At 36.3% G+C, this 15,196-nt stretch overlaps 1 protein-coding gene across 3 annotated transcripts in view; it reads left to right on the top strand.

The window, feature by feature from the left end:
- Window positions 1–15,196, top strand: part of DLC1 (DLC1 Rho GTPase activating protein) — a 212,295-nt gene that overhangs the window by 11,446 nt on the left and 185,653 nt on the right. For 2 of the 3 annotated variants that reach the window (XM_014261642.2, XM_005517699.3), the window contains exon 2: window positions 2,800–3,961. In XM_014261642.2, coding sequence (XP_014117117.2) covers window positions 2,909–3,961 — 1,053 coding nt within the window. In that variant the 5' untranslated portion in view covers window positions 2,800–2,908. Of the gene's footprint in view, window positions 1–2,619; window positions 3,962–15,196 lie in introns of those variants that run through there. The other variant, XM_088056210.1, reaches the window with a different exon arrangement.

Genomic DNA, 15,196 nt, shown 5'->3' with positions numbered 1-15,196 from the left:
ATAGGTAGAAAACAAAGAAAGTTTCTTGTCAGCCTTTAAGTGTCAAGCAATTAGAGCAGGAAAATAATTTCTAAGTTGAATTGTTTAACACAATCTTTGGGGAGTGGAGAGGGAGCAGAATAAAAGCAAACTGTCACCGAAGTCTGAGCACCTGCATGTACCATGGGAACGAGGGGATTTCAGGAACTGCTGGTGAAGCTGCCTGGGGAGGTGGCATATATACTGTAGATTTCCATATTAAGTGCTAACATACACTCATCTGTTAGAGAACAATAAAAGTGCCCATGTCGTATATTTATTTGTCTTGCATTTTAAGCAAAGCATTTTATGTTTCTCTGTTTAACAATTGTTCTGCAGCCTTTGAAGCAGCCAAAACTAGTGGTAATGCAAGTAAAACAGAGAGGCTCCTAAAGTAAAATTTGTTTTTCATATCCCATGAAATATAACTCACCACATCCAAAAAATGAAAAACAGTAACAGATCTGTTCTCCCATTTCTGTAATTCCATGTAGCAGCAGCAGCAAAATTAACACACACCCATTAACTCTCTGAGAGCCTGCCTTCTGCACATTAAGAGCAGCCTAATATTAGGTAGGTGGATGCAGGTATGTCATTAGAAAGTTACATTTTTTAGCTTTTTACCCTTCACATTTCTAGTATCTTTATTGATTGTTGTCAGAAATGTCCCAATATGGCTGTAGTAACCATGTTTAATTTTCTCTAAAGTAGACGAAGGTAGTGTTCTAGTAGGGGAAGAAAGGGAAGCTGCAAATGAGATGCACACATACGCAACTCCGACCATTGCTTATGGAGGGCAGTAGAAATCATTGAGCCCTTTCTGGTAAACATGCCTCTTTTCAAAACAAAACACACTGGTGGCTGAAAATTAATTTAATTTTAATTTTTAATTTAAGCTTTAATGTCCATCAGGAAAAGGTGCAGCAGAAGATAAAAGTATGATCACTATTGATTTTTCACTCTTGTAATTTTGTAACACACACACTTAGAAAGAAAGATGAAATCAGAATAAGAGTGTGCTTCAAAGTTATACAGTTATTTGATTTTAGGTTTTAATATTTAGGGTTCATCTCATATTTGACCAGGAAAGAAGAGAGAATTATAAAATGGTATTAGCTTTTTGCTACTAAAATTTGCCTCTGAAAGCAGATAATTTTTTTGGCCTGGCTCTGTGTGTTATTTTCCATTTTGCTCAGCCTCCCACACTCTAATGACTTGTGCATGGAATTTCATATACTCTACGAATATATGTTCTTTTTAAGCACAGTCTCCACAGAGGTGGAAAATGTGAATGTGAAATGAAGCTTGCCATTCCTAAAAGAAGGTTAAAGATCTAGTACTGTACAAGTCGGTCCTAAAAGTCAGTTTGTCAAGACATAATTTATGGAGGTTCAGTTGCGCAGGCATAATTCTGCATTTCTTTCAAGATAAATACTTCTATACTTTCAGGCATGTGATTTGTCAAGGCAGCTTTGTGGCCTGGTGGGCAATCAGAATTTGCCTTAGTGGACTGAAATGACCCAGAACAAACTCACTACTTAATCTTCTTTATTGCTGAAATCAATAACCAGATCCATGCTAAGTGCTGACAGTTCTTGTGTAGGGAGTGAAAAGTAGAAGCGTCTGCTCCTTGAACTTCTAACATTTTATGGGCCAGAAGTTTTGTTTTCTTTTTTGACAATGAACTTGTTAATTTTGTTTTATAATTCATAAATTAATATCTTTTCTTTGTGCTAATATACACATGCAATGACACAAGATTAATGTATCTTCAAATGCCATCATACAGAATGCCTAATGCAGCAGTCAGTGAAAATTCCCCACATAGAAATCCAAGCAGGGACAGTGGCCTCTGGCAGAGCCAGGCAGTCCAGGGGAGCAGCAAAGCTACAGCCAACCATGCTGGCTCACAATCCACCCTTCTGGAGAGCTCTATCCTAAATAACAGGTTTTCTCCATGCCTTACACTAGAAGATCATGAATATATTCAGCAAGAGGGGATGTATGGTGGGGTTCAGGTTTTATAATGTATTTGAATGAGGAAATACACCAAAAACTTAAAGTAGTTTTCCAAGTGTTATATTTTAGAGGGTAGGACTACGTGACCTTTAAAGGCCCCTTTAAACCCAAGCTTATCTATCATTCTATGAATTTAATTTTTTTTTAAAACACAACCAGTGATTTACTCTGAAGTTTCATGTAACACTTGTAATTACAACTTGGCCTGAAGATAATATACTAACAATAAAAATAAGAGACACTGAATGGGCTAAAGATACTCAGAAGGTAAGTGGTTTATACATTTGGTAAATTTGGAAAAACCCTCATTTGTTCTCTACCTCTTTGGGAAACAGACACAATTCTGCACTCCATAGGTATCGGAGGATGAGGAAGAAATAAAGTTACTCTGTGTGTAAAACAACTATAAGCTATAATGTCATTTATACCCACTGAAATTATTATCTTATGAGAGACACAGTTAAGAGGAGCTTGTAAAATTTTGGCTCTGGAGCTACTTGCTTGTCCATGTGCCTGTTTATACCACTTTTGTTTACTTGATATTGGAAAGTAATCAGAAAAAAATGTTGTATTGAATTATGAGTGCCGTCAAGTTTTGTATGAAAAGTATTAAAACTTTAAACAAAACAGTCTTTTAAATTCCTGTCCTTCTGGTCCCACAGTCTTATCTTGTTTTACACTTTTGTTTAAACTATTCCTTCCCTTTCTTATTTTTTCATTTGGAGTTGATTCAATAACACAGCCTTTTTTTATTTCTTGCAGATGTTAAAATGATGAAACCTTCTCTCCCTCCGGAGCAGAGCACAACAGCCATGACATCTCTGGTCCTCAGTGGAAGGTACATTGCAGTCTGCTGGTGAACTGTTATGACATGTCTCTAGCAATCAGAAAGAAAAGCTGGGAAGAGCATGTGACCCAGTGGATGGGATTGGCTTTGGAGCCTGTGGAGTGTAATACAGCATGTCGTCACGGACTTGTGGCTGATAACTTGCAGACAAGTATGGAAAAAGATGAGGTTTTGAGCGTGGACCGGAAAGAAAAAAGCGCTTCATTTCCAGAGTGCTGCTATAGTGGAGAGGTGACCGGCTTCCCTGAAAAGCAGCTGGGAAATGTTTCAAAGGAGGTGGATGAAAATGATAACCATGAGGATGAGGAACATTTTCTGGAGGCCAGCACAGAAACTCTAGTTCATGCATCTGATGACGATGATGACTATTCTGCACTCAGCCTGGATAGCGATAATTACCACATCACTGCTGTAGGAAGCGAAACCAAAGATGAAGGGCACAGCTTAAATGGAGCAGGCTCCTTAACACAGATGGTACCAATAACAGAGGGTAACAAGGCAGCTGAATCATCTGGAATCAGTGGCTATATAAGTGAGGAACCTGGCTGTGATAGAGTTCCTGAAGAGGGGAGGAAAGAAGATGTTTGTGGCAGTAGTGGCCAAAGCCTGGAGCTTTGTAATTATGAAGTCTTAAATGAAATAGTAGATGTAGAGAAGGAAAATTGCATCAATTCTCCAAGTGTGAAAGAAGTTATTATGTCTGGGAAGCAGCTGCTTCATACTGCTGTAATTGCACAACAGCGCCGGAAATCTGATGCTTTCAAAGATGGGCTTGGAAAGTCCGAGTGCAATGCGGTAGAGAGTGGGATTTCTTCTGAATCATCCACCAGCAGTGATGGACAGCTCTGTTTAGCAGTGCAACCCAGCAACGGCCTTATGCAATCTCCTCCTTGCTCTTGCAACCCGGCAGTGGAAAATGGTCTGGATGAAAGTGGTTTCACAGAACCTCAAGAGGCCCCTGAAAACAAATGCCTTTCAAATGTCAGTTCAGCAGAAGACATTCAGTGTTTACATGTAAGGAATCATTTGACCACACACGAATATTCAGACAATCAAGTGAAACTGCGCAAAAGAAAGGTAGGATGCTTGTAGAGCACAGGTTTTTTTCTAATATTTTCCCCCAATTTCTGGTGATGGTGATACTGTGCCTAATTCACTGGAGAGAAAAAGTGGGTTTTTTCATCAGTTTATCAGATTCAAGCAGTTTCAAGCCAAATATGTCTATACAAGGACTAAATTTTAGAAGCTTTTTTTCAGGTCTGAAAATGGCTGAGTTATGAATTTGAATGGTACCTTATATTCACTCTATATATATTTTTATATGTTTCATATATGCTTTTCAAGGATGAATGAGTACACGTCTTCTTCTTTGGTTTTATTTTTGGTTTTCTGCTGCTATTATCTGATTCCTCTTAGGAAAACAGACTGTGTCCAGCGGTTTGGAAGCCTGATTGAAAAAGAGAGCACAAGGAAAAAGTGCAATGAGATTCTAAAAGAGAAAAAAAGGAGTGGAAGTATTTTGCAGTAGTTCTTTGGTCTTCTGCTCAGCCCCATGAGCATATGTTCTTGCAAAAACAAGTATTGCTGAGTCTGAAGCAGTATTTTGTAATTTTAAAGCAACCAGAGAGTTTCACTGTCTTCGCCGAGTAAGGAAGGGTATCATTACAAAATTTTAATGGAGAGATTCCTTGGCAATAAAATTTCCATTGGCTTTAATGTGAGGAGATGTGCTGATTGTGGCACTATGGAATTCATCTTAAAGTCTGGCTTTCCTGGTTATGCTGCTTATTCTAGCTAATAACCAATTTGTAATTGTTTACTTCTCTCTGCCTTTTTTTTTATTTGACATCATCCAGCTTCTTTTGTCTGAGATTTTTTCATACATCTGGTTTCTTTTAATTGTGTGGGTTTCGTCTGTCAGCTATAGTGCCTCAGTAGCTGTTCCACTGAAGCACAAATTCACATATCTGAAGTACTCTGTGCCCACACAGCATCCTGAGCTGCTGGCTGCTGCTTCCTTGTGCAGACCTTTCAGTAATAATAACACTAGATTAACATGGTGAGAAGATGTAAACAAGTTTTGCCAAAGGTTTCAGAAGCAATCAAAGCCAGTCTTCTTTTGGTAGTTCATGTAATCACAGTTAATGCAGTAACTGTTCAAATATCTCAGTTACAAACAAGAAACAAAAATATGACTACCAGTACCAGAAATGCTAATGAAGATGGTTCAAGTTTAAAAAAAGAAAATTAACCAAACTGACATTGTAGTTGAGAACTAATTGACTATCATAACCATTTCTCATCTGCTTTACTTTGGGATCAAATTTTCTTTTTAAATATAGTTATTGATATTGATGTGTACATTTCATATTATTAGCAAGATGTGGCATGCTATATTTTTTAATAACTTTGATTTGATTCTTGTTTTCATGTATATCCTTGGATCTTGTTTGGAGGTCACATACTCATCTTTGAAATGTACAATCATGAGAATAATATTTCAGAACATATGTATGATGTGTGTTTGCACCATTAAATATTTTAAAGAACAGACTAAAAATTCCACTGAGACTAATAATGAGAAAAACTAAGAAAGGAGATTAGCATAAAAAGGAGAACAAGGAGTTTCTTCAAAGTTTGAGCATTAGATAACTGTAACAGCTGCAAAATTGTGTGTAACGTAAAAGGGGGTGGAGTCTGCAAATCTCAAGGAGACCTTGTTCTACTTTGGTTAAAGAAATCTTTGCCAACCACTGTAACATGAATGGAAAAAGGGGAAAGATATGATCTGCTATTGTTTGTGATATTATTTATCTCTGAGTTCACAGGACACTTTTACAAACAACGTTCTTGAATAAGAGATTTTCTTACTTATATCTAACCATGCACTATTTTACAAAAGGTTGTCTATGTTGGTAATAGTGTACAATGAAAAATGTGCCTAAGTTTACAAACTTCCCCTGAAAGCCACTTTTGTAACTTTAAGAAAACATTAGAAAAATTGCAGACCTGAAACTGAATCCATCTATAAAAGCCAAGTATTTGCTTTGCAGTGACAGGAAGACTTAAGGGATTGGGAATGGTATATAAAACCTTTTCTCTCAAGGTCAGCAGTTCAAACAGTGCAGTTAAGGCCTAAAACACATCACTGTCTGATTAATGCTCACTGTCAATTATAGTTGCACATAATCATGTGCTCATAAAGGTCAGAATATGGGAAAAGGTACATGGAAATTAATTGATAAAGGTATTTGGGCACCCAAATCTTGAGGTAGCACCTTGGTGATCATAGAAAGGTGCTGATCTTCAGGCATTTTCATGGCAGTTAAAACTTAGGACCTTTGAGTAGACTTCTGCTCCTGCTGGTACTACATTCTTTTGCAAATCTGTTCCTTGTTAACATATTTTAAACTGTTTTTAATTGTGGCAATAGAGCATGACCTTCCCTCTTATCTTTCGATCGGCTGTCTTCAAACCAGAGCTGAGGTGAGAGACAGTGTGGCTCTGATATGCTGGCTCTGCAGATGGATGCAGGTTCGAGGGCTTAAGGGCTTAAAGTTTAGCATCTTTGACCAGCACTAACTCCATTGCAGTAAATTGCTTTAGTCATGATGGATGTGCTGACACTGAAGATGCTTTTTGCAAACACATCCAGCTGTTGCAGCATTCTTTACTCCCTTCAAGTCACCAGGGTTCAAATGTTTGAAGCACAGCACCCTCTTCTCCTTTGCTTTCTCAGCAAGACTTCCTAAGACTTGGAAATAGGAAGGACCTGAATTTAATTGTGAGAAGTTAATGATATTAGGTCTAATTGAAAGATACCAAAGCTTTCCTGTTTTTCCTGTTCACTTCATCCACAGCATGAAGTTTATGGTTATTAATGGTTCAGAGCAGCAGAAACATAAATGGATTAACTACGTGTGGATAAAGCAGCTAGAGCCTTCTGTATGCTTTCCTGGGTTAAATAAATTTAGATTTTTAAATAGTCACTATGACTGTTCACCTCTCTCCTGTAGGACAATGTAGGTCCTCATGCTGGTCTGCTCAGAAACTTTCCAGTTTCAAATAGATGATGTAATCTCAAAGACATTCCTTCAAGGCCAAAGAATATAAGAGTCAGGGCTATTCCTAATGCTCATTATTATTGCTACTGTTTAATCCAGATTTCTAGATCAAATACTGTGTGATTTGTAAAGGATGCTTAAGGACACAGCTAATATCAGCATAACAGCAGATGCCAGTGTCAATAAGATGAAAATTAATTTAAGAGTAAGATTAACAGAAGGCTAGCAGTAAATGTCAAAAGAAACCTAGGTAGAAGGTTACCTGGAATGACACATGTCTTTGGAACAATGTCTTTTCCCCACAGGAAAGCCATGAGTTTTTAAAACATGATTTTACGTTTCCTGTACTGTGGCAATAAATTTTATCTCTTTATTTCATCAATTATAATTATACTAATATGAGAGAGAAAAAAAATTACTTACTTGAATTCAGACTTTTCCATCCATATTTGCTTCTTGAGTATTATACCTGTCCATGAGATGTGAAGGCTGGCTCTCTTCCATTACCATCAGAATTACATTCTGTTTCACAAGGCAAAGATTATGATTTTTGAGGCAAGTTAGAAAGTCAGGCTCTTCCAGGAGCTTCTGTTTGTATCACCACAAATTAATTTCACGGGCAACTTACAGAGCTTTGCTTGCTGGCTCATACTAAGGTACGTGGGAGCGGTAGGAGGAAAGCTTCACAAAAAAACCATATGGGGTACTTGTTTTACTGAAATTGTTTCTTTGCTGCTCTTTCTGTTCTATCTCTTCTCATTTTATGATCCTTTTCAACTGAGCACTTAAAAGTAGTATGATCTTCTTGTGAACAGTAATATCAAACATTTTAAGTATTTTTCTTATTTTATTGCTGTTTGTATACCAGTTTCCAGCCCAATCACCAGGATGTCTTTCCAAAGTCTTAATCTCCCTTTACCTCAATTCTGTGTTTTTTGAATTGTGATAATTTAATGATTTGTTCTTTTTTAATTTTTTTTTTAATTTAAAGATTCTTACAGTGGTTTTGTTATTTCTATTTTATGGAAGCTGTTTTCATAGGGAGCCAGCCTGAACTATTGCTACATAAAGTATTAGGATGTAGGCTTGTTAGGGTTGCACAGCAACCTAGAAGAAACCTAGAAGATAAGAGCAAGAATAAAAACAATAAGAATGTGCAGGAAATCTTGATTAAAATTGGAAATACGTATTTTGTTGTATTCTGATTTTGCAACAGGGAATTAAATTTACCTTTTTCTGAGGTGCAGTCTGCAAATGTATGTCAGTCAGAGGAAGATGACAGCTTCAATGCAACCAAAGTTGGTAGTTTTCAAGCCCATTATCATTAATTATTCCTTTGTAAAAAATAATAAATAAATGCAGTCATTTCTCACAGGTTTTCCCGTTCAGTACTCTGAAAGATAGCCATCTTGCAAATATTCTAGTGGAGGAATCCAACAACCAGGGAAGAAATCTGTCCTCTAAAATCATAATGATCATTAGAAATTCTGAAAGTGTGGACAGTCATGAATGTTGTTTGGATGGCTGTTAAAAGACCAAGGTTTCTGTGCTTCATTATGGTCATGGAAGACCAGCTCCCAGCTGCATAGATCTAGACATTGGAAAAGAATTAATGGATGTCAGTGGAACTACTGTGTCCTTCGAGTGCTTAAGTGCCTTGCTGAACTTGGGTGTTGCAATAATTTGTAATTTTGTAGACAACAGAAGCTAGTTACTATAGAGGTATTATCATAGTAAAATTACTCTCTAATCATATGGTTCCCTAATGATATTTCCTGTACTATTCATACACCTGCACCTTCTTGTAAAGGACAATGGCAAATGTGTATACTGGAAATATGATCATCTCTTTTTGAAGATGGTCTTTAAAATAGTAGTAATCTGTTTTATCAGGTGTGAAATTAGAATATTTTTTTTGTTCCATTTCTGCGTCTCTTATAATTCTCAAACTTCATATAGGTTTTTTTAAAGATTCTCAAACCTTCTAAAGGCTTTAGAGAAGAGCATGGATCTGTTTATCCAAATTCATAATGTGAATAGGAGCACCATCAAAAACTAGTGAGAGATCTTAAGCCACAACAGCTTTTTGAAAGGTTAACTCTTACCCACAACTCAGAGCTACAGTCTGTAGTATTAGTACAGTGGGCAATTATTACTGAAATCCACAGTTGCTTCACCACAAGGAATTTGCTGCATTTGCACATTGCTATTAAATGGTCCTGGTTTTGAAGGCATTGGGAAGAATCTGGCAAGAGATGCAAGTGAAGCAAAAAAAATAGTATAACTTCTTTGAAAAAAAAAATTAAATCTTCTTGGCTGTCATGAATATTTGTTTCTCTTTTCTGCACTGAAAACTTGCTTTTTAAATTTGCCATTTAATAATGAAAATGTGGCTCAAAAATATAAATGGACTGAAACAGATGTATTTATATTTTTTTAAATTATGTGTACTTTCCATAGTAATTAGTAGAAAGTGGTGATCATAAAGCACTCCTATTATTGTGGTTACATGATCACGAATTTTCTCTTATTTCTTTCACAAAAATATGTATCATAAATATTATCTCCATCTGGGAAGTTAAAGAATGTTTTCCCACAGACTTCCTTTATGTTTGGACAGAAGTATGATGTATTCCAAACAATGTGAAAAGTATTTAAAACAAGTTCAGAACAGGATGGGATGATTGCCAGGCTATTACAGTATAACCTTTATGCAAATTTTACTTTGGCACATTTTTGTGACAGTGTTCAGCAATAAATTTTCAAGGCTGATGGTGTTGTCTAGACTGCAAACCAAGAGACTGTTGCACATCAAATTATGCTTGGAGCTGAGCTACCTAAAATGGTCATGAAAGTATTTATATTTATAAGCAGTTTGTAGTCACTCACTACTACTTCACCAAAATCATGCTTCTAGGGACCAGTCTAGAGAGCTTTAGTTTCACACAGTGTGTACTCAGATTTCTAATTTTGTTCAGTTCTGCAATATTGATTGGAAGAAAACTTTTAAAACATTTTTCATTTTATTTTTAAAATGAATCTTTAAAAACTCCTTATTGGCCAATTATTTACTGTCCGCACTCTATAAATTGTCAGTGGTAGGTCATGTTAAATGGGCCAATGAACACTTGCTAAAATGACACCAGATTTTTAATTAAGATCAAACTTTTGAGGGAAGCGGTTTTGGAAGGAATTAATAGTACGTAAAACCTTGAACAAATGGGAAGTGGAGTTAAGCACTTGGACAAAACACCCTGGATTGCATGAAATCACTGTCCACAGCACACTTTTCTGTTGGTTAAATTAAAAAAAAAAAATTAAAAAAGGAATTTGCTTCCTAGGGCTGTTCTTCTGGCACTTTCACAAGCATAATGTTCACTTTGAATTAACCTTCAAGTGAAAACAGAGAGATCCAAGAGGCACACTGAGATACAGCTTCCATCCAAAACCAGGACTTACAGCAGTAATTAGAGAAGACAGTATTAGAGCACTGCTGCCTATATTAAAGAGTCTTTGATGCCATAGCTATGGCAGAACAGCTTTTTTTAAGCACAACTGTCTACTACAGACATGATCTGTGCTAAAAGTGAAAGGCTTTTTAATGTTGCAACATCAAAGAGGGAGACAGAGAACAGCCTACCTTTGCCAGATCTGGGAGCTGAAGCTGAGCAATGGAATCTTTTCCACTGCTATCAATGAGTACCTGACCATAGAAGTTTGGTGGTGGGTTAGTCCACAGGTACACAACCAATTCCCATATGATAGTTAAAAGCAAACAAACAAAGAGAACCATTCTTGTGAGTTGAACTGCAGCAAGATGGGAGCCATCCACAAAGTTTATTGTGGGATTTTTTTCTTGGTGTTTTATTTTGGTTGGGTTTTTTGGGGTTTAGTTTGGGGGGGATTTTTTTTGCTTCCCATCATAATGGTACATATGATTGAAACACCTAAAATGTGTTGCACATGATCATCTCCTTTTATTGCTCTCTCTCAAAGGTGGCATAAGACATTTGTAAAGGCAAGGAGGTTTCTGCCACAGAAAATACACATGGTGTATTGGATATGGCTTTAGAAAATGAAACAATACTACTTCTGCTGCCAAAAGCTATTCTAAGCTCCAGAGGATATGGCCAAAAATGGTTATGAATTGAAATTCAGAGGGATATTCTTCCTCCTTTGAAAAAAATCTAGGCAGCAATACATGTGTGAGGGTCTATGTGCACTGAGGTAAATGTATGGCAAATGTATACCAGATTCTGCTGTTCATAACTCTGTCACAGCTGATGTCTAAAGCTTTTACAACAATAGAACATAAGAACTTGGTTTACACACATGCTAATGAGAAATTGTCTCGCTGTAACATGATGTCCTTCAATATTACAGCAATAACTGTCATAGCTGAAGTTTTGCACTGTCTTTGCAAACTCACATAAGACTTAGAATAGCAAAGGCCATATGTATTTATGTTAAATAGAAGTCTATTTATCCTTTTCTCTAAGTTGCCTCCTTCCTAAACCTGTTTTTTTCACACAGCACATCCAATTAAACAAAGGTTTCTATTTGAATATCCTGAATATTTTGATAAGGTATTGTCTCCTCTACCCAACAAAAAGATCTTGAAGGAGCTGATTATATTCTTGCACTATGTGTTTTAATCTCTTGGATGCATCCTCAATATTCTTAGTAAAAATGGTTTGCATAAAGTACTGATCATTGATATGTGATATGAAGGCATGAAAAAATTCAGCAGTGTTAAAGCTCATGGCTTGTGTTGCATGTAATTTTAGCTTCAAAATATTTTAAAAGCTGACACCTTTATTACACTGAAAATGAAAAAGCATGGCCAGAAGCCAGACTTTGGCAATCTAAATCAAACTACTTTCCTACATCCAGATACCCTGAAAAACACTTTTCTTCTGATAAATGCCAAATTTTATTTATCTCACACAGATTTAGTAGTGATGCTCTGAGCATGTTACACCTCAATACATCTACTGAATTTGTTCCAGCATGCTAAACTCACCTCTTTACAAATACTCTACTGCTTGGCAGATAATGACAAGATGATCACGTGGTAAATGAACACTGTACTTTTTAGGCTTTTTATACAGGAAACAAAATTGCCAGAGAGTAAATAAGAGAAGAGATAGTCTTTCAAGACCTGTCTTTTTTCCACTATCTTAGAGGTAGGATAAGACTAGAAAATAAAGATGTAAAAAAAAATTGATTTTCTATGTAAAGTGATAACTCAACTCTTAATTGCACAAAGCTTTCTCAGCTCATGAAAATGACTCCCAGTGGACCACTCTGCGGGTCTTTTTCAATATTACTAGTATCAAAGATAATTTGGGGAGAAGTTCTTCTATATTAGTACCTTGATTAATATTCTTGTGTGTAAATCTTCTGCAGGGCTCATAATTTATCTCATTTCACAAACATTATATTAAGCTTTTAGACGTGTGTTTTAATTTTTACTGTAGCTTCTTTTGCAAGATATGTTTTAAATCTATGGATTGTGCTTTTGCAGACTGAAGCCCATGAACAGTTTTGACAGTGGAGAAACCAGCTTTAATCAGATTCAGAAGAAATACATATATTCCTGAATTTTGCTCTCTTGGGAATAGAAACAGTAGCCTTAGATTAGAATGTCCATAATTGTTTTCTTCTCTATGTCATCCATACCCTGTCAGACACAAAAAAAATCCTTTTTCATCCAGAATCTTCTAGTCAGGGTGTTAATTCTTCCCTCTAACCTTGCCTTTTCACTAATGCGTTTTGGTTGTGTTTTTTTTCTCCACTTCATGTACAAAGCTGAGTGCAATATTGAGAATTTTAGCCATTTGCAGATTATGTGTATATAATGGAAAGAATACTTGGTGGCATAAAAAAAAAAATAACATATTTTATTCCTTGCAAGTGTCATCACTTCACAGGGTTTGCTTTCAAGGCAGCAGCTCTGTAGTCACATGCAGAGATTAGGAAGAGAATGTAAAGTTGTTGGTGAAATGGATGAGTGACTTCCATGACTCTGCTCCACTTTGGTATGAGGGGAGAGGGGTCCCAAACGCTCTCAAATGCTGGTTAGGTGGTAGTGGTTCTTATACCTATTGTCCAGCACTCATTCAGTTGTCTAAGATATGTACTCAAACCTAACTATTATGTGTTTTTTTTCACAGCTTCCTTAGTGGCTAGAGTCTGCAGTGACTTTGTCCCTGATTCTGGTCTCTCTCTCTGTCTTTTCCATTACACTTAGTTCATGGAGGACAAACTCTCCTGTGTCAACAGCATTGCCTCATGAAGCATAATAAATGACAGTTTAAATGTCAGCACTGTTAGTCACCAATGATTGTCTTAGGGTTTAAATAAAAATTTCTTACTTTTTAGCCACTCTGTTCAGAAGGAATGTTTACCAGCAGCAACATATAATTGTGGAGCTTTGATCTTTGCTTTGAAATGTCTTTTTGAGTGTAAAGAAAACTCATCTATGCTGAGAACAACATTAGAAGCTATTTCTGGAGTTAGACCAGGATTCTGAAGGTGAAAGGACACTTCTCCAGCTCTCTCAACAAGTCCTTGGGAAAGTTAAAAATAAGCCTTGCAGAAAAAAAAATTGGCACTTGTTATTTGAGAAAATTTCTTTATTCCAGGAACTGCCTCATGTAGCAGAAATTTATTTACCATCTGTGTAGACTTGAAAAATTTTCCATCTTACCAGATACACAACTGAAATAGCAACAGATTTTCCATCCCAATGGTTTCCACCAACCTCCGTTTTAAGGGAGTGTTGTAAAAACTTATGAAATTTTTGTTCTCTCTGAAGAGGGATTTCTCAGTTAGTAGACCATCTGTCAAACTGAGTTCTGATTGTGACCTCTAATAACATCACCTCACTGTTGCTAAAGCATGTCACTTGGGGGAGGGTAAGGAAACCTAACAGCTGAAAATTTATTAGGTTTTTATATTATAATTCCATTTTTAATTAATATTACAGTACTGACTTTAAAAAAATAGTCACTTGAGAAATTTATTTACTTTGAGTACAGATGTACTTCTTTAATTTCACAGCTCTGTAACTGCAGAGGGAGAAAAAAAGTTAGGAAAAAATAAAAGGTGGCACCACCAAAAATATCCCCACTGATTCTTGAAGTAACTCTAGTCCTTTAAAATAGGAAGCAACCTGTCTGTAAATCTGAATATCACTTCTGAGTATTCATATGAATGCACAGGCCAGAAACCAATGCAAACCATTTCTGGGAGACAGAAAAAGAGAAGAGAGTTCAGGATTGAAGAGCCTAACTTTTGTTTGTTGCTTCTGCATTGTTTTTTTTCTCTCGTGTATTCGGTGCATACATTTTATTTTGTTTTTAATGCACATCAAGAATCCTCAAGAACTATGGGGACTGATTCTTAGTTGATGCTTAGATGGATTTTTTGATCCCATCTACAAAAATAATATTTGTGTGACTAGCAAGCCTGGTGTTTGAGGCAGTTGTCAAAAGTATCCCCTCAATTCAGAGGTCTGATTTGCTGAAAAAATTAAAAAAACCCTACCTACCAATCTTATTATAATTAAAGGGCTTTTCTGCCTTGTCTATTTTTACCTGCCACTCTATTCAGGGTGTTTGACTGAAGGTGTTTAATCCTAAACAGGCCTATCAAAGATGCTTTTGCTTTCATAATTCTGTGTCTGAACTAGCAAAATTGTATGATATGAGATTTTTTTTAAACTAAAAGTCTTTCTGAATCCTTTAATCTGGCAATTCAAATCTTTATTTTAAACTTATTCAATCTATTTTGGCTATCTGTATAACTTTTCTATTTGACTGCATGTGGTAAGGTATGATAATGTTGTTTCAGCAAAATCGTATAAATGTGAAAATGAACAGGTCTAAGTTTTATGCCATTCTATATTCTTTCCTGCTGCTGCTAAATCACCTACAATCCCAAAATGAGGAAATTACAATTTATATTATCAGCATTCAACTGAATATTGTTCAACAGCTTGAATTTTAAAATGCGAGTTGCAGTTCCCAGGGAAACAGAAGGTTTTAGTAAGGTTTGTGCTAGTGGGTTAAGGTACATATGCACTGTCATGTTTTAGCCAGGAGCATTCTTTGAAGGGACTTTGCCGAGTGAGATGATATAAAGCATGAGAGGTGAATGATATCAGATGGTGAGATTAAGTGTGTGCTCTCTGATTTGACATCTGCAGGCAGATTTGATAGATTTAATGCATTGATTCACAAAC

This window comes from Pseudopodoces humilis, chromosome 6, assembly GCF_049639895.1.
Source record: "Pseudopodoces humilis isolate 2021_Gansu_Grassland_sample_001 chromosome 6, ASM4963989v1, whole genome shotgun sequence".
Classification (NCBI taxonomy): Eukaryota; Metazoa; Chordata; class Aves; order Passeriformes; family Paridae; genus Pseudopodoces; species Pseudopodoces humilis.
The sequence above is the reverse complement of the archived record's forward strand: the minus strand, read 5'-3'. Positions and strand labels throughout refer to the sequence as shown.